General features: G+C 44.6%; 2 protein-coding genes and 2 pseudogenes across 2 annotated transcripts in view; 3 read left to right on the top strand and 1 right to left on the bottom strand.

The window, feature by feature from the left end:
- LOC105724930 (gamma-aminobutyric acid receptor-associated protein-like 1) overlaps positions 1-12,628 on the top strand; it is a 41,563-nt pseudogene extending 28,935 nt beyond the window's left edge.
- Positions 1-23,362, bottom strand: part of LOC135274901 (amyloid-beta A4 precursor protein-binding family A member 2-like) — a 59,820-nt gene that overhangs the window by 1,861 nt on the left and 34,597 nt on the right. The window contains exon 6 of the mRNA XM_064376272.1: positions 22,471-22,599. The gene's annotated coding sequence lies outside the window, so the exon portion shown is untranslated. The remainder of the gene's footprint in view (positions 1-22,470; positions 22,600-23,362) is intronic.
- LOC135274847 (nuclear pore complex-interacting protein family member A7-like) lies at positions 14,390-15,514 on the top strand. Its single transcript, XM_064375819.1, is given in 2 exon segments — positions 14,390-14,813; positions 15,156-15,514. Coding segments are annotated over 2 exon segments (783 nt in total).
- LOC135274902 (small ribosomal subunit protein eS24-like) lies at positions 16,130-16,620 on the top strand (annotated as a pseudogene).

Here is a 23,362-nt window from a genome sequence, read left to right as displayed (position 1 = left end):
ATTCCAGGCTTTCAGGTTTCTACTTGAATATTTGCATCTTGGGCATGGCTTTCCTGGTGTTATGTGGAGGATTATCAGTACTGTGTTTCTGGGAGTTTCTATAGTTGGCCTTGTCCTCCGAAGAATTATCTTCTGTGTGAGTATACTACCATCCTGTGAAGGTATACTTGTAATCACAAAGAAGAAATTATTTAAAACAATTCATGCTTCTGGACTTTTTAATGAATATTCGCTTTTACCAAAAGCATCAGGGAAATGATTTATTAGCTAAGAACTATAAAAATATCTGCCACTTACATTATGAAAATTAAATAGGTTGATGTTTCTTTAATAGAATGTCAACAGAGCTTTGGGTCAAAAATAAGTTTCTTTTTTAAACCTTTGTGGTCTTTATCAGAAGTGGAGTATGAAATTTTGGCACTTAAATAGGAAATTCCATCTAAACTTTTCTGCTTTATAATTCTATTGTATGGCTGGAAGGAAAGCTTTCACTGTCCGCTCTAATGGTTCATTGCAGAAATGAACGAACAACAGACAGCTTAACAGGAGAAGAAAAGCATAGGACAGGCATAAACGTGGGAGCCAGGAAAAAAAAATGAGACTGCAAGAAGGGTCAGATGGTTAAAGAGCACCCTTTTTTAAGGGGCGAGGGAGATAGATGGAGATGGAGGCAATTTATTGGGAAAGCAAATGAATTTTAAAGGAAATGAAAGAGCCCAAGGAACAAACGGTTGGCCTGAGACAAAGTTCCTCTGAGATCATAGGGACAAGGTGACACTGCATCTCATGATGGATCTCATGATACATCTCATGATGCAGAGAAAGCCCCAGAAAATCTGTTGGAACTGCACTTCAGATAATCAATGAAACGTGTGTCTGGGCAGGGTAATGTTGAATGATATCATCAAAGTGCATGTTCCCAGTTGCAGGTAGAGAGGGATCAGTATGTCCGAAGTCTGTACTTGATAGGAATTTGGCTGCTAAGTTGTGCCATGATTTGCACTTTTTTGTCCATTGGGTAAATTGACCTCTTCATTTTCTCTGCCTTTCATGATCAGTTGAGGTCAGGAATTCCAGACCAGCCTGACCAACATGGTGAAACCCTGTCTCTACTAAATGTATAGAAATCAGATGGGCATAGTGGCAGGCACCTTTAATCCCAGCTACTCTAAAGGCTGAGGCAGGAGAATGGCTTGAATCCAAGTGTCAGAGGTTGCAGGAAGCCGTGATTGTGCCATTGCACTCCAGCCCGGGCAACTGAGTGGGACATTGTCTAAAAAAAAAAAAAAAAAATTCCTTTTTTTTGGTTGGTAATTTTCTTTTTTTGAGACAGTTTCCCTCTCGTCTCCCGGGCTGGAGTGCAATGGTGCGATCTCAGCTCACTGAGACCTCTGCCTCCCTAGTTCAGGTGATTCTGCTGCCTCAGCCTTCTGAGTAGCTGGGATTCCAGGCCCTCGCCACAACACCTGGCTAATTTTTGTATTTTTAGTCGAGACAGGGTTTCACCATGTTGGCCAGGCTGGTCTGGGACTCTTGAACTCAGGTGATGCACCTGTTTCAGCATTCTCACAGTGCTAGGATTACAGGCACGGGCCACTGTGACTGGCCTTTTGGTGATTTTTTTAAGATCATCCACTATTATTAACGTTAATGTAGTTTATGTGTGGCCGAATATGAATTTTCTGCTTTTAATATTGCCCAAGGAAGTCATAAAATTGGATATCCCTGCTTTACATCAAGAAAAAAACACACTCTACATTTGGAATGCCTCAAAACACTACCAGTCATGCAAAAACCATGAGACTGGTAACTTCCAATCTGTTTTGAAACAGTGGAATCCCCTGGTGATATCTGAGGGGTATGGTTTCCTCTTGGAGGAGATTGATGGTTTCTAATGATTATTATTATTTACTGAAATATTATCAATGTCATTGACCTTTTCATTATTTTGACTATTATTATTCCAGGCAATCAAGTTTCTACTTGATTATTTGTATCTTCGGCATGACTTTCCTGGTGTTATGTGGAGGATTATCAGTACGGTGTTTCTGGGAGTTTCTATAGTTGGCCTTTTACTCCGAGGAAGTATCTTCTGTGTGAGTATACTAACTTCCTGTGGAGGTTTACTTGTAATCACAAAGAAGAAATTATTTAAAGCAATTCATGCTTCTGGACTTTACTATGAATATTCGGTTTTACCAAAAACATCAGGGAAGTGATTTATTAGTGAAAGAATTATAAAAATATCTGCCATTTACATTATGAAAATTAAACAGGTTAATGTTTGTTTAATAGAATGTCAACAGAGCTTTGGGTCAAAAATAAGTTTTTTTTTTAAAAACTTTGTGGTCTTTATCAGAAGTGGAGTATGAAGTTTTGGCACTTAAATAGGAAATTCTGTCTAAAGTTTTCTGCTTTATAATTCTATTGTATGGCTGGAAGGAAAGCTTTCACTGTCCGCTCTAATGGTTCACTGCAGAAATGAACTAACAGCAGACAGCTTAACAAGAGAGGAAAAGCATAGCACAGGCATAAACATGGGAGCCAGGCAAAAACTGAGACTGCAAGAAGGGTCAGATGATTAAAGAGCATCCTTTTTTCAGGGGCGAGGGAGATAGATGGAGATGGAGGCAATTTATTGGGACAGCAAATGAATTTTAAAGGAAACGAAAGAGTCCAAGGAACAAACGGTTGGCCTGAGACAAAGTTCCTCTGAGATCATAGGGACAAGGTGACAAACTGCAGGAAGGTGAAGGGCAGAGCTGCACTGCATCTCATGATGCAGAGAAAGCCCCAGAAAATCTGTTGGAACTGCCCTTCAGATAATCAATGAAAAGTGTGTCTGGGCAGGGTAATGTTGAATGATATCATCAAAGTGCATGTTCCCAGTTGCAGGTAGAGAGGGATCAGTATGTCCAAAGTCTGTACTTGATAGGAATTTGGCTGCTGAATTGTGCCATCATTTGTGTTTTTTTGTCCATTGGGTAAATTGAGCTCTACATTTTATCTTGCCTTTCATGATCAGTTGAGGTCGGGAGTTCCAGACCAGCCTGACCAACATGGTGAAACCCTGTCTCTACTAAAAATATAGAAATCAGCTGGGCATAGTGGCAGACACCTGTAATGCCATCTACTCTAAAGGCTGAGGCACGAGAATGGCTTGAATCCAGTGTCAGAGGTTGCAGCGAGCTGACATTGTGGCATTGCACTCCAGCCTGGGAAACTGAGTGGGACACTGTCTAAAAAAAAAAAAAAAAAATCTTTTTTTTTTTCTCGTTGGTAATTTTTTTTTTTTTGAGACAAAGTATCCCTCTCATCTCCCGGGCTGGAGTGCAATGGTGCGATCTCAGCTCACTGAGACCTCTGCCTCCCTAGTTCAAGTGATTCTGCTGCCTCAGTCTCCTGAGTAGCTGGGATTCCAGGCCCTCGCCACCACACCTGGCTAATTTTTGTATTTTTAGTCGAGACAAGGTTTCACCATGTTGGCCAGGCTGGTCTGGAACTGCTGAACTCAGGTGATCCACTGTTTTCAGCATTTTCACACAGCTAGGATTACAGGCACGGGACACTGTGCCTGGCCTGTGATTTTTTTTAGATCATCAGCTGTTATTGGTGTTAATGTATTTTATGTGTGGCCTAAGACAACTTTTCTGCTTTTAATATTGCCCAAGGAAGCCATAAAATTGGATATCCCTGCTTTATATCAAGAAAAAAACACACTCTACATTTGGAATGCCTCAAAACACTACCAGCCATGCAAAAACCATGAGACTGCTAACTTCCAATCTGTTTTGAAACAGTGGAATCCCCTGGTGATATCTGAGGGGTGTGGTTTCCTCTTGGAGGAGGTTGATGGTTTCTAAAGATTATTATTATTTACTGAAATATTATCAATGTCATTGACCTTTTCATTATTTCAACTGTTACTATTCCAGGTGGTCACGTTTCTTCTTGAATATTTGTATTTTGGGAAGGACCTCCTTGTGCTTCTGTGGAGAATTATCATTACTGTGTTTCTAGCAGATTCTACAGTTGGCCTTTTCTTCCAAAGAATTATCCTCTGTGTGAGTATACTAACTTCCTGTGGAGGTATACTTCTAATCAAAAGAAGAAATTATTTCAAACAATTCATGGTTCTGGATTTTATTATGAATTATCTGTTTTACCAAAAACATCAGGGAAGTCATTTATTAGCGTAAGAATTATAAAAATATCCGCCATTTACATTATGAAAATTAAACAGGTTGATGTTTGTTGCTTTGGGTCAAAAATAAGTTTTTTTAAAACTTTGTGGTCTTTATCAGAAGTGGAGTATGAAATTTTGGCACTTAAATAGGAAATTCCGTCTAAACTTTTCTGCTTTATAATTCTGTTGTATGGCTGGAAGGAAAGCTTTCACTGTCCTCTCTAATGGTTCATTGCAGAAATGAGCTAACAACAGACATCTTAACAGGAGAGGAAAAGCATAGAACAGGCATAAACATGGGAGCCAGGCAAAAAATGAGACTGCAAGAAGGGTCAGATGGTTAAAGAACACCCTTTTTTTACGGACGAGGGAGATAGATGGAGATGGAGGCAATTTATTGGGACAGCAAATGAATTTTAAAGGAAATGAAAGAGTCCAAGGAACAAACGGTTGGCCTGAGACAAAGTTCCTCTGAGATCATAGGGACAAGGTGACAAACTGCAGGAAGGTGAAGGGCAGAGCTGCACTGCATCTCATGATGCAGAGAAAGCCCCAGAAAATCTGTTGGAACTGCCCTTCAGATAATCAATGAAAAGTGTGTCTGGGCAGGGTAATGTTGAATGATATCATCAAAGTGCATGTTCCCAGTTGCAGGTAGAGAGGGATCATTATGTCCAAAGTCTGTACTTGAAAGGAATTTGGCTGCTAAGTTGTGCCATCATTTGTGCTTTTTTGCCCATTGGGTAAATGGAGCTCTACATTTTCTCTTGCCTTTCATGATCAGAGGAGGTCAGGAGTTCCAGACCAGCCTGACCAACATGGTGAAACCCTGTCTGTACTAAAAATATAGAAATCATCTGGGCATAGTGGCAGACACCTTTAATCCCAGCTACTCTAAAGGCTGAGGCAGGAGAATGGCTTGAATCCAAGTGTCAGAGGTTGCAGCGAGCCGAGATTGTGCCATTGCACTCCAGCCTGGGCAACTGAGTGGGACACTGTCTATAAAAAAAATATATATATATATTTTTTTTGGTTGGTAATTTTTCTTTTTTTGAGACAGTTTCCCACTCTTCTCCCGGGCTGGAGTCCAATGGTGCGATCTCAGCTCACTGAGAACTCTGCCTCCCTAGTTCAGGTGATTCTGCTGCCTCAGCCTCCTGAGTAGCTGGGATTCCAGGCCTTAACCACCACACCTGGCTAATTTTTGTAATTTTAGTCGAGACAAGGTTTCACCATGTTGGCCAGGCTGGTCTGGAACTCCTGAACTCAGGTGATCCACCGGTTTCAGCATTCTCACAGTGCTAGGATTATAGGCATGGGCTACTGTGCCTGGCCTTGTTGTGACTTTTTTTAGATCATCAGCTGTTACTGGTTTTAATGTATTTTATGAGTGGCCGAAGACAACTTTTCTGCTTTTAGTATTGTCCAAGGAAGCCATAAAATTGGATATCCCTGCTTTATATATATATAAAAAAAAACACACTCTACATTTGGAATGCCTCAAAACACTACCAGCCATGCCAAATCCATGAGACTGGTAACATCCAATCTGTTTTGAAACAGTGGAATACCCTGGTGATATCTGAGGGGTGTGGTTTCCTCTTGGAGGAGGTTGATGGTTTCTAAAGATTATTATTTACTGAAATATTATCAATGTCATTGACCTTTTCATTATTTCAACTATTATTATTCCAGGCGATCAGGTTTCTACTTGAACCTTTGTATCCTGAGAATGACTATCTTGTCTTTATGAGGATGCTTATCACTAGTATACTTCTGGGAGGTTCTACAGTTGGCCTTGTCCTCCGAGGAATTATCTTCCATGTGAGTATACTAACTTCCTGTGGAGGTATACTGGTAATCACAAAGAAGAAAGTATTTAAAACAATTCATGCTTCCCTAAATCTTTATCAAGATAACAACCACAACAATAAAAAAACCCAAACCACAATATAAGATGCCTTAAAGAAAACAACAACAACAACAAAAAAACAATTCATGCTTCTGGACTTTATTATGAATATTTGGTTTTACCAAAAACATCAGGGAAATGATTTTTTAGCATAAGAATTAAAAAAATATCTGCGATTTACATTATGAAAATTAAATAGGTTGATGTTTGTTTAATAGAATGTCAACAGAGCTTTGGGTCAAAAATAAGTGCTTTTTTTTAAACCTTTGTGGTCTTTATCAGAAGTGGAGTATGAAGTTTTGGCACTTAAATAGGAAATTCTGTCTAAAGTTTTCTGCTTTATAATTCTATTGTATGGCTGGAAGGAAAGCTTTCACTGTCCGCTCTAATGGTTCACTGCAGAAATGAACTAACAACAGACAGCTTAACAGGAGAAGAAAAGCAGAGCAGAGGCATAAACACGGGAGCCAGGCAAAAACTGAGACTGCAAGAAGAGTCAGATGGTTAAAGAGCACCCTTTTTTCAGGGTCGAGGGAGATAGATGGAGATGGAGGCAATTTACTGGGACAGCAAATGAATTTTAAAGGAAATGAAAGAGTCCAGGGAACAAACGGTTGGCCTGAGACAAAGTTCCTCTGAGATCATAGGGACAAGGTGACAAACTGCAGGAAGGTGAAGGGCAGAGCTGCACTGCATCTCATGATGCAGAGAAAGCCCCAGAAAATCTGTTGGAACTGCCCTTCAGATAATCAATGAAAAGTGTGTCTGGGCAGGGTAATGTTGAATGATATCATCAAAGTGCATGTTCTCAGTTGCAGGTAGAGAGGGATCAGTATGTCCAAAGTCTGTACTTGATAGGCATTTGGCTGCTAAGTTGTGCCATCATTTGTGCTTTTTTGTCCATTGGGTGAATTGAGCTCTACATTTTCTCTTGCCTTTCATGATCAGTGGACGTCGGGAGTTCCAGACCAGCCTGACCAACATGGTGAAACCCTGTCTCTACTAAAAATATAGAAATTAGCTGGGCATAGTGGCAGACACCTGTAATGCCATCTACTCTAAAGGCTGAGGCAGGAGAATGGCTTGAATCCAAGTGTTAGAGGTTGCAGCGAGCCGAGATTGTACCATTGCACCCTAGCCCGGTCAACTGAGTGGGACACTGTCTAAAAAAAAAAAAAAAAATTTTTTTTTTTGGTTGGTAATTTTTCTTTTTTTGAGACAAAGTTTCCCCCTCATCTCCTGGGGTGGAGTGCAATGGTGCGATCTCAGCTCACTGAGACCTCTGCCTCCCTTGTTCAAGTGATTCTGCCACCTCAGCCTCCTGAGTAGCTGGGATTCCAGGCCCTCACCACCACACCTGGCTAATTTTTGTATTTTTAGTCGAGACAAGGTTTCACCATGTTGGCCAGGCTGGTCTGGAACTCCTGAACTCAGGTGATCTACCAACGGTTTCAGCATTCTCACAGTGCTAGGATTATAGGCATGGGCCACTGTGCCTGGCCTTGTTGTGATTTTTTTTTAGATCATTAGCTATTTTTAGTGTTAATGTATTTTATGTGTGGCCTAAGACAACTTTTCTGCTTTTAATATTGCCCAAGGAAGCCATAAAATTGGATATCCCTGCTTTACATCAAGAAAAAAACACACTCTACATTTGGAATGCCTCAAAACACTACCAGCCATGCAAAAACCATGAGACTGGTAACTTCCAATCTGTTTTGAAACAGTGGAATCCCCTGGTGATATCTGAGGGGTGTGGTTTCCTCTTGGAGGAGGTTGATGGTTTCTAAAGATTATTATTATTTACTGAAATATTATCAATGTCATTGACCTTTTCATTATTTCGACTATTGTTATTCTAGGTGGTCATCTTTCTACTTGATTATTTTTATTTTGGGAATGACCTTCCCGTCATTTTGTGGATTTTGATGACTACTGTGTTACTGAGAGGTTCTACAGTTCGCCTTTTCCTCCGAAGAATTATCTTCCGTGTGAGTATACTAACTTCCTGTGGAGGTATAGTTGTTATCACAAAGAAGAAATTATTTAAAACAATTCATGGTTCTGGATTTTATTATGAATATTCGGTTTTACCAAAAGCATCAGGGAAATGATTTATTAGCGTAAGAATTATAAAAATATCTGCCATTTACATTATGAAAATTAAATAGGTTGATGTTTGTTTAATAGAAAGTCAACAGAGCTTTGGGTCAGAAATAAGGTTTTTTTTTTTAAACCTTAGTGGTATTTATCAGAAGTGGAGTATGAAGTTTTGACACTTAAATAGGAAATTCTGTCTAAAGTTTTCTGCTTTATAATTCTATTGTATGGCTGGAAGGAAAGCTTTCACTGTCCGCTCTAATGGTTCATTGCAGAAATGAACTAACAATAGACAGCTTAACAGGAGAAGAAAAACATAGCACAGGCATAAACATGGGAGCCAGGCAAAAACTGAGACTGCAAGAAGGGTCAGATGGTTAAAGAGCACCCTTTTTTCAGGGGCGAGGGAGATAGATGGAGATGGAGGCAATTTATTGGGACAGCAAATGAATTTTAAAGGAAATGAAAGAGTCCAAGGAACAAACGGTTGGCCTGAGACAAAGTTCCTCTGAGATCATAGGGACAAGGTGACAAACTGCAGGAAGGTGAAGGGAAGAGCTGCACTGCATCTCATGATGCAGAGAAAGCCCCAGAAAATCTGTTGGAACTGCCCTTCAGATAATCAATGAAAAGTGTGTCTGGGCAGGGTAATTTTGAATGATATCATCAAAGTGCATGTTCCCAGTTGCAGGTAGAGAGGGATCAGTATGTCCAAAGTCTGTACTTGATAGGAATTTGGCTGCTAAGTTGTGCCATCATTTGTGCTTTTTTGTCCATTGGGTAAATTGAGCTCTACATTTTCTCTTGCCTTTCATACCAGTAAAAACGTGGCTGTCTGGGGGCTGGCCCCCCTTCTTAACAGTGATCCAGGAAAAAAGCACTAATCCCACGATGCTGTTTTATATTCCAGGGAAGAGGAAATATGTTTTATTTTTACAACCTAGATAATTACCCACCCTTCGGGACTGCCTTTCACGATACATAGAGAACAGAAAATAGATGAATTATGAAGATATCTAGGCACATTTAACAGTCTGTCCTTTTTTTTTTAAAATGGGGTCTCACTCTCTGGCCAAGTCTGGAGTGCAGTGGCATAATCTCAGCTCACTGCAACCTCTGCCTTCCAGGTTCCAATGAGTTTTCTGCCCCAACCTCCCAAGTAGCTGGAATTACAGGCATGCACCACCATTCCTGGCTAATTTTTGTATTTTTGGTATAGATGAGAGTTGTCCATTTTTTCCAGGTAGGTCTTGAACTGTGAACTCAGGTGATCCACCTGCCTCAGTCTCCAAAAGTGCTGGGTTTACACGTGTGAGCCACCATGTCCTACCGCATTTAACAGTCTTTACCCCACTTAGTCCTGAACAGAGAATTGTCAATGTAAATTGGAGGAAGTTTTCTTTTTTTGACAGAATTTGGCTCTGTCACCCAGACTGGAGTATAATGGTGTGATCTTGGTTTACTGCAACCTCTACCTCCTGGCTTTAAGTGATTCTCCTGCCTCAGCACCATTGAGCAGCTAGAACTACAGGCAGTTGCCACCACACCCAGCTAATTTTTGTATTTTTAGTAGAGATGGGGTTTCACCGTGTTTGCCAGGCTGGTCTCAAACTCCCAATCTCAAGTGATCCATCCACCTCGACCTCTCAAAGTGTTGGCATTACAAGCCTGAGCCACCATGCCTGCGGAGGGGATGTTTTTTAATGTGTCATTTCTGATTTTAACTCCCAGGTAATACAAATTTCTGGAAGTTAAAGTCAGAAAAAACAAATTCTACAAAGAACTTGAAAGATGTTCTTTCAGGCTGGGCATGGTGGCTTTTTCAGATCATTCCCTCTGCAAGAAAGGGTAAGTTTGACAACTGCGTAAGTTTTGTTTGTTTGTTTTCCTTGCTTTTGGGCATAGTCTGCCAGGTCAGGACGTGGATGTATTTTTCTCCCCACAGCTCTGTGCTCAAGCCTTGGAGAGGGAGACGGCCGAGAGGAAGCCTGCCTACAAAAGCAGCACAGGTAGGTCATTAAGATGGATTTTTTTTCTTTTTGAGTTGGAATCTCGCTCTTTCTCTCAGACTGGAGTGCAGTGGTGCAGTCTCAGCTCACTGCAACCTCCAATTCCCAGGTTCAAGCAATTCTCTGCCTCAGGTTCCCGAGTAGCTGGGATTACAAGCATGCACCACTACACCTGACTAATTTTGTAATTTTAGTAGAGACAGAGTTTCTAGAAGTTGGTCAGGCTGGTCTCGAACTCCCGACCTCAGGCGATCTGCCCACCTCAGCCTCCCAAAGTGCTGGGATTGCTGCCATGAGCCACCATGCCCTGTTGTGATGGTCCCTTTTAAGGATGTTTTTGTTTTAAGATCAAGCTTTGAGTGTCTAGGAAAGAACGTGGTGTTTTAATTCTTCAAGTTAATTCTTTCTCTGTTTTCTATATGGGAAAGGAAGAGAAAGCAGAAAGTGCCAGAGAGACACGAGTGAGTAGCCAGCCCAGAGATGCCTGTGGAGGTATACTTGTAATCACAAAGAATTTGGCTCTCTGGAGAGGTAGGAGCTCCCATGAAGGCAGCCACTTAATTTCTGCTGCACAATCCACGCCCTGCTTCTCCTTTTGGGGGTGAGGGCTCAGGTGGGGTAATTGTCATATTTCCTGGAGAGAGTGCCAAGCACTTATGAAGAGTACAGTTGTCCCACTGGGTGCCCTAGCTGAATGGCTCTTGGCTGGTCCCCTGTGAATGGTGCAGTTCAGGCCCCTCCACTGACTGTGGACATTGCCCTACCCTGACATCTTGGTTACTTTTAACTGTGAGGATAAGCCTGCAAGGCAAATCGGCCAGCTCCCCTTCCCACCTTGAGTCAGTGTGAAGGCTTTATTTTTCTTTCATTTGAGAAAAGTCACAACAATAGCATTGTATTTATTTATTTATTTATTTTTTTTGAGATGGAGTTTTGGTCTTGTTACCCAGGCTGGAGTGCAATGGTGCGATCTCGGCTCACTGCAACCTCCGCCTCCTGGGTTCAGGCAATTCTCCTGCCTCAGGCTCCCGAGTAGCTGGGATTACAGGCATGCACCACCATGCCCAGCTAATTTTTGTATTTTTAGTAGAGACAGGGTTTCACCTTGTTCACCAGGATGGTCTCGATCTCTTGACCTCATGATCCACCCAGCTCGGCCTCCCAAAGTGCTGGGATTATAGGCGTGAGCCACCACGCCCGGCAACAATAGCATTTTAAATGGGAGCTGTAAGTGCTGATGAGAGCAGAGACTTTTGGGCAATGTCTTCATGGATTAATAAGGCAGTATCATGAGGTCTGTTTTAAGAAAAGAATCATTTATTTGCATTTTGACTTACTTCATTCTTTTTGCTTGTTTAAATTGTTTATTGTGAATTATGTAACTCCTTTAGTAAGCTAAATATCTGTGTAATCTTACTCCTCTAACATTTGAAGTGTGACCCTAAAACTTTCCAGTGACCCTAAAACTTTCTGGTTAATTTCTTTCTTCCTTTCTTTCCTTTTCTTTTTGAAAACCTTGCTCTGTCTCCCAGGCTAGAGTACAGTGGTGCAATTTTTGCTCACTGCAACCACCGCCTCCTAGGTTTAAGCAATTCTCCTGTCTCAGCCTCTCAAGTAGCTCGGACTACATGCACCTGCCACCATGCCTGGCAAATTTTTTCATTTTGTATTTTTCGTAGAGATAGTTTCACCATGTTGGCCAGGCTTGCCTCTAACTCTTGACCTCAAGTCATCTGCCCGCCTTGGCCTTCCAAAGTGCTGGGATTACTAGTGTGAGCCACCGCACCCAGCCTTCATTTATTTTCTGTAACTCTGACCTTTTCTCATGAGTGCTAGTCTCTTTATGTTCATTTCTGTTCATAAATATTGACAATGCCTGGTGAGATATGGAGGATAGATTCACTACGAATCCACAGAATTTTAAATGCCCCTATAGCTTGAAGAAAAGTAGCAGTGCTGCTCCTGTGCTGGGCCTATAGATGTTCTTCCCATTTATGGCTGTTTCTATTTTAATTTGGAGTCTGTGATCACATGATGGGTGATTTCCTTTGATGTGTACTGGGAACCCCTGATTTCAAGCTCATTTCCAGCTGGTTAGAGCCTGACCTGTCCACAGCCTGTTGAGAGTTAAGAAAAGCCCTGGAGCAGGAATCTGCAGTGTCTTCCTCAGGGCTGAGGCCCAGAAGGCTCCAGGGTGCTCTGAGGCATCTGGCCAATAAACCCTATGCCTCTCGTAAGGGATATGAGTGTGGCAAATAGAGTGAGATGGCAGCGGAGGGCGTGGGGGGTTTCTTATTCGGCACAGAATATGCAAGCCAGATTTAGCTCCATTTCCTTCTCTGGACCTTAGCAGGTTCAGGACCTCATTCGGTTCCTGTGAGGAACAGAAGCTGCATCCCAACTGAAAACACAGAACTCTAAGACAAAAGTAAATGCTGGGGTCATTTTCACTCTGCCTGTATCAGGACACTGTAATCTTTTCCTCCATCATCCTCTCCTGGCCTGGCCTCTGCTCTGTGGGTTCTGTGATACGTTTTCTCTCTGGACTTTTTCAAAAGCAACATCTTCCCCATAAACTTTCTGGCTTCTCCAGTCCCAGCTAGTCATCTTGGGTGGCACCTACAGGAGCCATAAATGCTTAGGGACTGAGGGCTGAAGGGCTTTTACTGTTCTGTTTCCAGAAATAACATGAGGAATGCCACCGACCTCCACCTCTGTAGGTCTCATGGTGCAGTGAACTCCGACTGATCTCCTTTACTCAAGGTGTTGTGGGATCTATTTCAGAAATATGTGGGTTTTTATTTTGCTGTGATTTTGTTTTCTTCTATAAGGTAGGTGATTAACATTTGAAATATCTGCTGTATTCCCAGAAGTGACAAAAGTGAAAACTCATTAACCCAACATTAATATGTGCTTTGTGCAGTTTTGAATGCGCTTCAACAAGGTCAATTCCATAGTTCATCACATTCCCATTCCTGTTGTTAACTGTGTTGTGCAAAAACTCGCCTTCACCCCCCTTCAGTGGTGTCCTGATCTAATATTCTAAGTGTCAGAGTTTCTGTACTTGTAATAGAAAATATGTCTCAACTGTGAGTTAGTGAAAGTGAATGTAACCTATTACCCACAGTGACGATGCCCAACGAAGGCCTTAAATGATGCTCAGCTATGCTGGTTATCATGTGGCCTCTGTACTTACAATAGCTGCTGAGGCTTATGATTACACATGATGGGAACTGTACACTTAAAATTAAACACATTTCTAAAACTTGCTTTTTTCAGAATTCATACCTCATTTTTCCATGTACAAAAGTATTATTTATGTCATAATGCACTTAAAATTTGTATAGCCTGGGAATTCAAAGAACTATTCTAGCTGTGCCTAACTGACTTCTGTATGTTGGATTGTTCTGTCAGAAAACCTTCTCCCAGTTCCCCTGAATGTCATCAGGAACCCACATTTCCCCAGAGCCATTTGTGCTCATGGGGGGCAGCCCCAGAGTGAACAAGACCCTTTGTCAAGAAGGGAAGCAGAGGGGAAATGAGAGGGTCCTGCAGGCAGAGCTGGAATCAACTCCCAGTGTGCCTCCTGCAAGCTGTGTGACCCAGGGCACATGTTCTCCTTCCTTGGGGAGCCTCTGTTTTCTTAGATTTGGAGCAGGTGGTCACACTGACTTGCAGAGTTCTGAGAATCAGAGACAGAACATAAAGGGCCTGGAGGACATTCTCCAAAAAGAAGCTGCAACACGTGTGTGGACAATGGGCTTTTCATGCCTCTCTTACTCGCTGTTTATCTGATACAAGGAGCATGCTCTGGTGATGGCAGTGAGGGAGGAATGAGGATAGACATAGACACTCCCGTGTTGGAAACATGCTTCTTCCTTACTGCGGTATGACTCTGTCTCCCCTGGGGCAGGCCCCCAGCCTGCCTACATTTGCAGACAGACACAGTGGCATGTGGAGAAAACAGTTTGTCCCAATGACTTTTCTTCACTCCCCAGCTGTCACTGGTACTTAGTGGAAGGGTGACTTCATGATACTGATGTGCTATTTTGAAACCTGGAGGATGGAAAGGTGCAGAATCTATCAGCAGCAACATAAGCTTCAGCCTGTGTTGTTGATGGTGGGTCTGTCCATCAAATTAATACATTTCAAAACACTTCCTCCTTCTGCCCGCAGGTTAACATGGCTGCAACACAGCATCCTCACTGCTCAGGATTGCCCTACTCACCCTACCTCATGGCTGACCCTTCAAGGCCACTGATGGCTTGCCAGTCACCTCCTCCATCTGGGTGTCACCTGGGAGCTCAACCATTTCCATCAGCCAAAGGTGTTCTGGGACCTCTGACAACTTCTCAACTCCTGTATCCTCTAGGACCTCAGCCACCTTCTCTAGATAATTTCTGGGGACCACAGACACCTACACATGAATGTCTTCTGGCACTCCTACCACCTTCTCCAGATCCTGACTGTTGGAGACCACGTACACCACCACGCGAGTGACTTCTGGCACCTCTACCACCTTCTCCGGATCCTCACCTTTAGAGACCACGTGCACCACCACTCGAGTGTCTTCTGGCACCCCTACCACCTTCTCCGGATCCTGACCGTTGGAGACCACGTGCACCACCACTCGAGTGTCTTCCGGCACGTCTACCACATCTCTAGATGATAATCTTTGGAGACCACAGACACCACTACTCCAGTGTCTTCTGGTACATATACCATTGTCTCCAGCTGATGATTTTCTGAGACCACATACACTGTCCATCCAGTGTCCTCTGGGACCTCAACCACTTTCTCCAACTGATAATTTTTTGATATTACAGGTAGCTCCACCATTTGAGTGTCCCCTCGGACCTCAACTACCTATTTCAATAGTGTCTTCTCATATCTCTTCACCTTCTTGATGATTTTCTGAGGCCACAGACACCTCTACCTCTGTCTTCAGCTGAAGATTTTCTAAGACCCAACACACCTCAATCTGAGTGTCTTCTGGTATCTCTACCACTGTTGCCAGCTGAAGATGTTGTAAGACCTCACACACCTCCACTTGAGTTTTCTCTGATATCTCTACCACCATCTCAAGCTGAAGATTTTCTGAGCCCACACACACCTCCAACCGAGTGTAATCTGTTACCTGTACCACCTTCTTCAGCTGATTTTCTGAGACCACAGGCAACTCCACCACTTAAGTGTTTTCTGGAACCTCAACCTCCTATTTCACTCACGTGTCCTCTGGGACTTCACCTACTTCACTTGAATATCCTGTGCCACCTCAATCATCTTTTCCAAGTGAAGATTCTCTGAGACTCAGTCACCTCCTCCAGTCAAGTGCTCTCTGTTACCTCCACCATCTTCTCCAGCTGGTGATCTTCTGAAACCACAGACACTTCCATCAATTGAGTGTCCTCTGGGACCTCCTTCATGTCTTCCAGCTGTTTGTTTTGTGGAATCTCCACCATCTCCTCCAGCTGCATCTCCTATAGGACTTTATCCACCTCATCCACCTGTCTATCCTGCTGAACCTCAGCCACCTGATCCTATCTGTCCTGGGGGACCCCATCCACCTCATCCCTGTGTGTGTCCTGGGAGACCCCATCTACCTCATCACACTGTGTGTCCTCGGGGACCCCATCCACCTCATCCATATGTCTTTCCTGGGAGACCCCATCCACCTCATCCAGCTGTATTTCCTTTTGGACCTTATCTTCTTCCTCCAGCAGTGTGGCATCTGGGTCCTCAGCCTACTTGTCCACTTAGTGGCCACTGGCACCTCGGCCACCTTCTCTACCTTGGTGGTCTCCCTTAGCTATCACCTTCAAATGAGTCTCCTCTGGTACCTAAAGAATCTCCTCGGATATGATTGGCCGGCGAACTGTGGCTCTCTTTTCCTCCCTGACTGTATAAGGATAGGCCACCATCATGAACGACACAGTAACTATTCGCACTAGAAAGTTCATGACCAACCGACTACTTCAGAGGAAACAAATGGCCACTGATGTCCTTCACCCCGGAAGGCAACAGTGCCCAAGACAGAAATTCGGGAAAAACTAGCCAAAATGCACAAGACCACACCAGATATCATCTTTGTATTTGGATTCAGAGCTCATTTTGGTGGTGGCAAGACAACTGGCTTTGGCATGATTTATGATTCCCTGGATTATGCAAAGAAAAATGAACCCAAACATAGACTTGCAAGACATGGCCTGTATGAGAAGAAAAATACCTCAAGAAAGCAACGAAAGGAACGCAAGAACGGAATGAAGAAAGTCAGGGGGACTGCAAAGGCCAGTGTTGGTGCTGGCAAAAAGTGAGCTGGAGATTGGATCACAGCTGAAGGAGTAAAGGTGCTGCAATGATGTTATCTATGGCCACTGCGGACTTTTCACGAGAAGTTTAATAAACTAAAAACTTTCATGTGTTTAAAAAAGAAAAAAAAAAATCTCCTCACGAACTCTCAGCCCTCAGCCACCTCCTTCCCCTAGGTCTTCTCTAGCACTTCAGCCACCTCCTTCACTTGGCTGACCTGCTGTCTCAGCTGACACTCAGCCTTCACCTGACTTGGCCTCAGACTTCACCCCCTCCTCTAGTCACATGGCCTCTGACACCTCGACCAACACGTCTAAATGCACCACTTGATGTACTGATTTGAATGGCATAAAGTAATTTGTGAAAAAAATTCATCTCTTTTTTTCTTGAGTGAATAAAAGAAATGTCACAGATGGTACTGCAGGGCTTTGCAGTACAAGGCTAACACTGGCTGAGATCTTGGTCACTTTTCTCAAGTTTCTGAGAGTACTCAGTTGCATTATTTCCTCATCATGAGTTTGGCAGCAGATATCTCTTGTAGATAATGATAGATATTTTATTTTTTGTGGGGACAGAGCCTCACTGCATCACCCAGGCTAGAGTGCAGTGGTGCAATCCTGGCTCAGTGCAACCTCCATCTCTAGGGTTCAGGTGATCCTCCCACCTTAGCCACCAGAGGAGCGGCTGGGACTACAGTCACACCACCACATTTGGCTCTTTTTTATTTTTATCTTTTTTTTTTTTTTTTTTTTTTGAGACGGAGTCTCGCTCGTTACCCAGGCTGGAGTGCAATGGCGCGATCTCGGCTCACCGCAACCTCCGCCTCCTGGGTTCAGGCAATTCTCCTGCCTCAGCCTCCTGAGTAGCTGGGATTACAGGCACGCGCCACCGTGCCCAGCTAATTTTTTTGTATTAATAGAGACGGGGTTTCACAATGTTGACCAGGATGGTCTCGATCTCTCGACCTCGTGATCCACCCGCCTCGGCCTCCCAATTTATTTTTATCTTTATGTTTTTTGAGACAAAGTTTCACTCTGGCTGTAATGCAGTGGTGCCATCTCGGCTAACTGCAACCTCTGACTCTTAGGTTCAAGCAATTCTCCTGCCTCAGCCTCCCAAGTAGCTGGGACTACTGGCCCATGTCACCATGCCCAACTAATTTTTTGTATTTTTAGTAGAGACACGGTTTGATCATGTTGTCCAGGACAGTCTTGATCTATTGATCTCATGATCTGCCCACCTTGGCCTCTGAAAGTGCTGGGATTACACACATGAGCCACATTGCCCAGCCTTTCTTTCTTTCTTTTTTCTTTTGAGATGGAGTCTCGCTTTGTCACCTAGGCTGGAGTGCAGTGGTGTGATCTCAGATCTTAGCTCACTGCAACCTCTGCCTTCTGGGTTCAAGTGATTCTTCTGCCTCAGCTTCCTGAGTAGCTGAGACTACAGGTGTATACCACCACACCTGGCTAATTTTGGTATTTTTAGTAGAGACAGGGTTTTACCACATTGGCCAGGCTGGTCGCGAACTCCCGACTTCAGGTGATCCACCCACCCCAGCCTCCCAAAGTGCTGGGATTACAAGTGTGAGCCACCGTGCCCATCTCTCTCTCTCTCTCTCTCTCTCTCTCTTTTTTCTTTAACTTTTTGTAGAGACCGTGTTTCACCATGTTGCCCAGGCTGGTCTCAAACTCCCAGACTCATGTCATCTGCCAATTTAGGTCTTCCAAAGTGCTGCGATTACAGGTGTGAGCCAGTAGCCCAGTCAGAGATTGTGCATAGAAGCCAGAAATAGCAGTTTTGCAGGTGTGTATAGAACCTGAGCTGTTTGGCCATCTCTGTGAAGGATGACACCCATCCCTGACTTGCAGGGTGTCCTGTGTCCTCCAGCAGAGAGATCCACACCAAGGGGCACAGAGCTTGTGACCACCCACAGTGGAAGCACAAGTGAAGGGACTCAGGGTGCAAAAGAAAGAGACCCCAAGCCCTACGTTGGCTGAGCTTGTCACCGCTGCATGTCCCGGGCTGCCAGCCTGCCTGTCATCTGCAGTGCACAGGTACGCATGTGTGTGCATAGGTACACGCACCACACACATACCATGACTACCTCACACACAGCACACCCATACCCCATGCACACCACACACACATCATACCCGCCTCACACGCTACACACATGCTATGCCGACCTCACATACACCACACACACATACCCCATACCCACCACACACAACATACATACCCACCTCACATACACCACACACATACCCCATACACACCACACACAACAGACATACCTATCTCACACACTACACACCACGTATACACCATGTCCACCTCACACATCCCACACATTTAACCCATATACACCACACACACTACACACATATCATATCCCCCTCACACACACCACACACATACCCACCTCTCACACACCACATATATACCATGCCCATCTCACACACACCACACACTTAACCTATATACATTATACACACCCACCTCACACACACCCATATACACTACACACACACCACACTCATACCCACTTTAGATACACCACACACGTAACATACCTACCTCACACACACCACACACTTAACCCATATACACTACACACATATACCCACCTCACACACACCACACACTTAACCCGTATACACTACACTCATATACTCACCTCACACACACCACATACTTAACCCATATACACTACACACATATACCCACCTCACACACTGCACATATATCAGAAACACCTCTTAGACACCCACATATACGCCATGCCCACCTCACACACCCCACACATTTAACCCATATATACCACACACATATCCTTCCCACCTCACACACATACCCCATACACACCACACCCACCACACATACCCTCCTCACACACCACCTATGTATCATTCTCACCTCACACAGCCCACACCCTCAACCCATATGCACCACACGCACCACACACATCATACCCACCTCACACACACTATACACATAGCATACCTACCTCACACGCAGCACACACTTAACCCATATACACTATACAGCCACACACATATACCGACCTCACATACACCGCACACTTAAGCCATATACACGACACACACGGCACACATAGCATACCCACCTCACGCACATACCCCATACACACCACACACTACATATACACCATGCTCACCTCCCACATCCCACACATTCAACCCATATACACCACACACATACTACACACGTACTTCATACACTGTCACACACCACACATAAACCCCCCCACACGCCATATACACCACACACATATCATGTCCACCTTGCAAACACCACACACATACTTCATACACACCTCGTACTCTTCACAGTTACCAGACGCCATGCATGTATCCCATACCCACCAAACGCTTTTATTGCCATTGCCATTTTATTTTGGCTTTTATTGCCATTGCTTTCGGTGTTTTAGCCATGAAGTCCTTGCCTATGCCTATGTCCTGAATGGTTTTGAGTAGGTTTTCTTGTACGGTTTTTATGGTGTTAGGTCTTATGTTTAGATCTTTAATCCCTCTGAAGTTAATTTTAGTCTAAGGTATCAGAAAGGGGTCCAGTTTTTGCTTTCTGCACATTGCTAGCCAGTTTTCCCAACACCATTTATTAAACAGGGAATCCTTTCCCCATTGCTAGTTTTTTTTCAGGTTTATCAAAGATCAGATGATGGTACATATGCGTGTTGTGTGTGATGTATACAGGGTATGTGTGTGAGGAAGGTATGACGTGTATGGTGTGTGTGTGAGTTGGGTATGATATGTGCGTGTTGTACATGATGTATGTGGGTTAAGTGTGTGGTGTGTCTGAGGTGGGCATGGTATACATGTGGTGTATGGTGTGTAAGGTGGGTATATGTGTGTGGTGTACCTGGGGTGTGTGGGGTGTGTGTGAGGTGGATATGATATGTGTGTGCTTTGTGTGTGGTGTATAAAGGTTAGTGTGTGGGGTGTGTGAAGTGGGCATGGTATATATGTGATGTGTGTTCTATATGGGTTAAGGGTGTCTGGTATGTGAGGTGGGTATGATATGTGTATAATGTGTTAGGTGAGGTGGGCATGATACTATATGTGGTGTGTGTGGTGTATATGCATTAAGTGTGTGGTCTGTGTGAGATGGACATGGTATATATCTGTTGTGTGAGGTGGGCATGTGTGTTGTATGTGGTGTGTATGGGGTATGTGTGTAACGTAGGGATGATATATGTATGATGTGTGAGATGGGCGTGGTAAATATCTAGGGTATGCTGTATGAGGTGGGTTTATGTGTTGTGCGTGGTGTGTATGGCATATGGGTGTCGTGTGTGAGGTAGGTATATGTGTGGTGTGTATGGTGTGTGTGTGGTGCGTATGGGTAAGTGCCTGGTGTTTGTGAGGTGGGCACGGTATATACGTGGTGTCTGTGACGTGGTTGTTATACACATGTGGTGTGTATGGGGTATGTGTGTGAGGTGGGTATGATATGTGTATAGTGTGTGTGAGGTGGTGGACATGGTTATGTGGGTGGAATGTGTGTGGTGTATATGGGTTGAATGTGTGGGGTGTGTGAGGTGGGCACGATGTATATGTGCTCTGTGGTGTGTGAGGTGGGTATAGGAAGTGTATGGTGTCTATGTGAGGTGAGTATGATACGTGTGGTGTGTGTGATGTACATGGGTTAAGTGTGTGGTGTGTCTGAGGAGGACACGTATATATGTGGTGTGTGAGGTGGGTATGATATGTGTGTGCCGTGTGCGTGTGTGGTATATATGGGTTAAGGGTGTGGGGTATGTGAGGTGGGCATGGTATATATGTGGTGTGAGAGGTGATATATGTTGTTGTGGTGTGTATAGGGTATGTGTGTTAGATGGGTATGATATATGTATGGTGTGTGTGAGGTGGGTATGATACGTGTGCTGCGTGTGTGGTGTATATGGGTTAAGGGGGTGGGGTGTGTGAGGTGGGCACGGTATATATGTGGTGTGAGAGGTGGTATGTGTTGTGTACTGTGTATGGTGTATGTGTGTTAGATGGGTATGATATATGTACGGTGTGTGTGAGGTCGGCATGGTATGTGTGGTGTGTGTGGTGTATGTGGGTTAAGGGTATGGGGTGTGCGAGGTGGGCATGGTATATATGTGCTGTGAGAGGTGAGTATATGTGTTGTGTGGAGTCTATGGGGTACGTGTGTTAGATGGGTATGATATATGTATGCTGTGTGTGAAGTTGGTATGGTGTGTGTGGTGTGTGTGTGCTGTATATGGGTTAAGTGTGTAGGTGTGTACAGTGGGAATGGTGTATATGTGGTGTGTGGTGTATGATGTGGGTATGACGTGTTTTGTGTGTGGTGTGTATGGTGTATGTGTGTGAGGTGGGTATGGTTAGGTGTATGGTGTGTGAGTGAGGTGGGGATATGTGTGTGCTGTGTGTGTGGTGTGCATGGGTTAAGTGTCTGGGGTATGTGAGGTTGGCATGGTATATATGTAGTGTGTGGTGTGTGAGGTGGGTATGATATGTGTGTGGTGTGTGTGAGGTGGGCACGGTATGTGTGTGGTGTGTGTGCTGTATATGGGTTAAGTGTGTGGTGTGCATGCGGTGGGCACAGTATATGTGCTCTGTGAGGTGGGTACGTGTGTCGTGTATGGTGTGTATGGACTATGTGTGTGAGGTGAGTGTATATATGTGCGGTGTGTGTGGTGTACGTGAGTTAGGTGTGTGGTGTGTGTGTGGTGTGTATGGGGTATGTGTGTGGTGTATGTGAGGTGGGTATGTATGTTGTGTGTGGTGGGTATGGCGTATGTGTGTGTGGTGTATGTGAGGTCGGCATAGCATGTGTGTAGTGTGTGACGGGTATGATGTGTATGTGGTGTGCATGGGGTATGGGTGTGCTGTGTGTGAGGCAGGCATATGTGTGTGGTGCATGTACGTATGCACACACATGCATACCTGTGCACTGCAGATGACAGGCAGGCCGGCAGCCCGGGACACGCAGCGGTGACAAGCTCAGCCAAGGTAGGGCTCGGGGTGGGAGTGGCCAGGCCCCTGGCAGCTCAAGATCTTGGATGCACTAAGAGCCTAGGAGGAGACAACAAGCTGTGTCACCATCTACACCCAAGTTCATCACTAACATGAACCTCTAAGATGCACTGAAACTGTTCCACTTCTGATTAGAACCAGAAACACTCCAGATGGGCTCAGCACAGCCAAAGGGCAGGGAACTGTCCTCAATGTTCTCCTTCACCATCTGCAGCCAGATCTACCACCAGCGGCCTTGCCAGGCAGTGCAAACCTTGTGGAAGGGGCCTGGCCCAGGGGCAGGTCCCGCCCCCAACCTCCCGTGCCCCCAACCCGGTGCCTGTAGCCCAGGTGCAACGGGGTATGGGGTCTTTTAATTGAGAAGTTTTTCTCTCTGGACGCTCTTATAAAGGAAAAGGGAAGCGGGCAAAGATCCAGACTCAGGTTCTCCAGGGACAGCGAACTCAGAGGCAACCCCAACCGAGTTGCCGCCCAGCACTGGGAATCAATGCCAGTGCCAAGGGAGGATGGAGGAATGACCAGCCAGCCACCAGCGGCTCACTCAGCCGGGCGGCGGGACTCAAGTGCCCCCCAATCTCCAGACACAGCCTCTAGCCAGCACCAGGTAGCCATTCACTGCCAGGCTCCCCCACCAAACCCAGGGATGCGGGAGCCGCCTGCTAGTAACCGCTGCACGCCCCCTCCACCGCTCGTGGGAGCAGGAAGTGGCCCATAGGAGAGGAGTGGGGCCGCTGGGCTGCTCCCCTAGATCCCAGCAACAACCGCCGCGCAGCTCCGCCGAGTACACAAGGCAGCGCTCCAG

Source organism: Aotus nancymaae, unplaced genomic scaffold, assembly GCF_030222135.1.
Source record: "Aotus nancymaae isolate 86718 unplaced genomic scaffold, 86718_ANA_hifiasm-v0.15.2.pri h1tg000014l, whole genome shotgun sequence".
Classification (NCBI taxonomy): domain Eukaryota; kingdom Metazoa; phylum Chordata; class Mammalia; order Primates; family Aotidae; genus Aotus; species Aotus nancymaae.
This window is presented reverse-complemented; position numbering and strand designations above follow the sequence as displayed.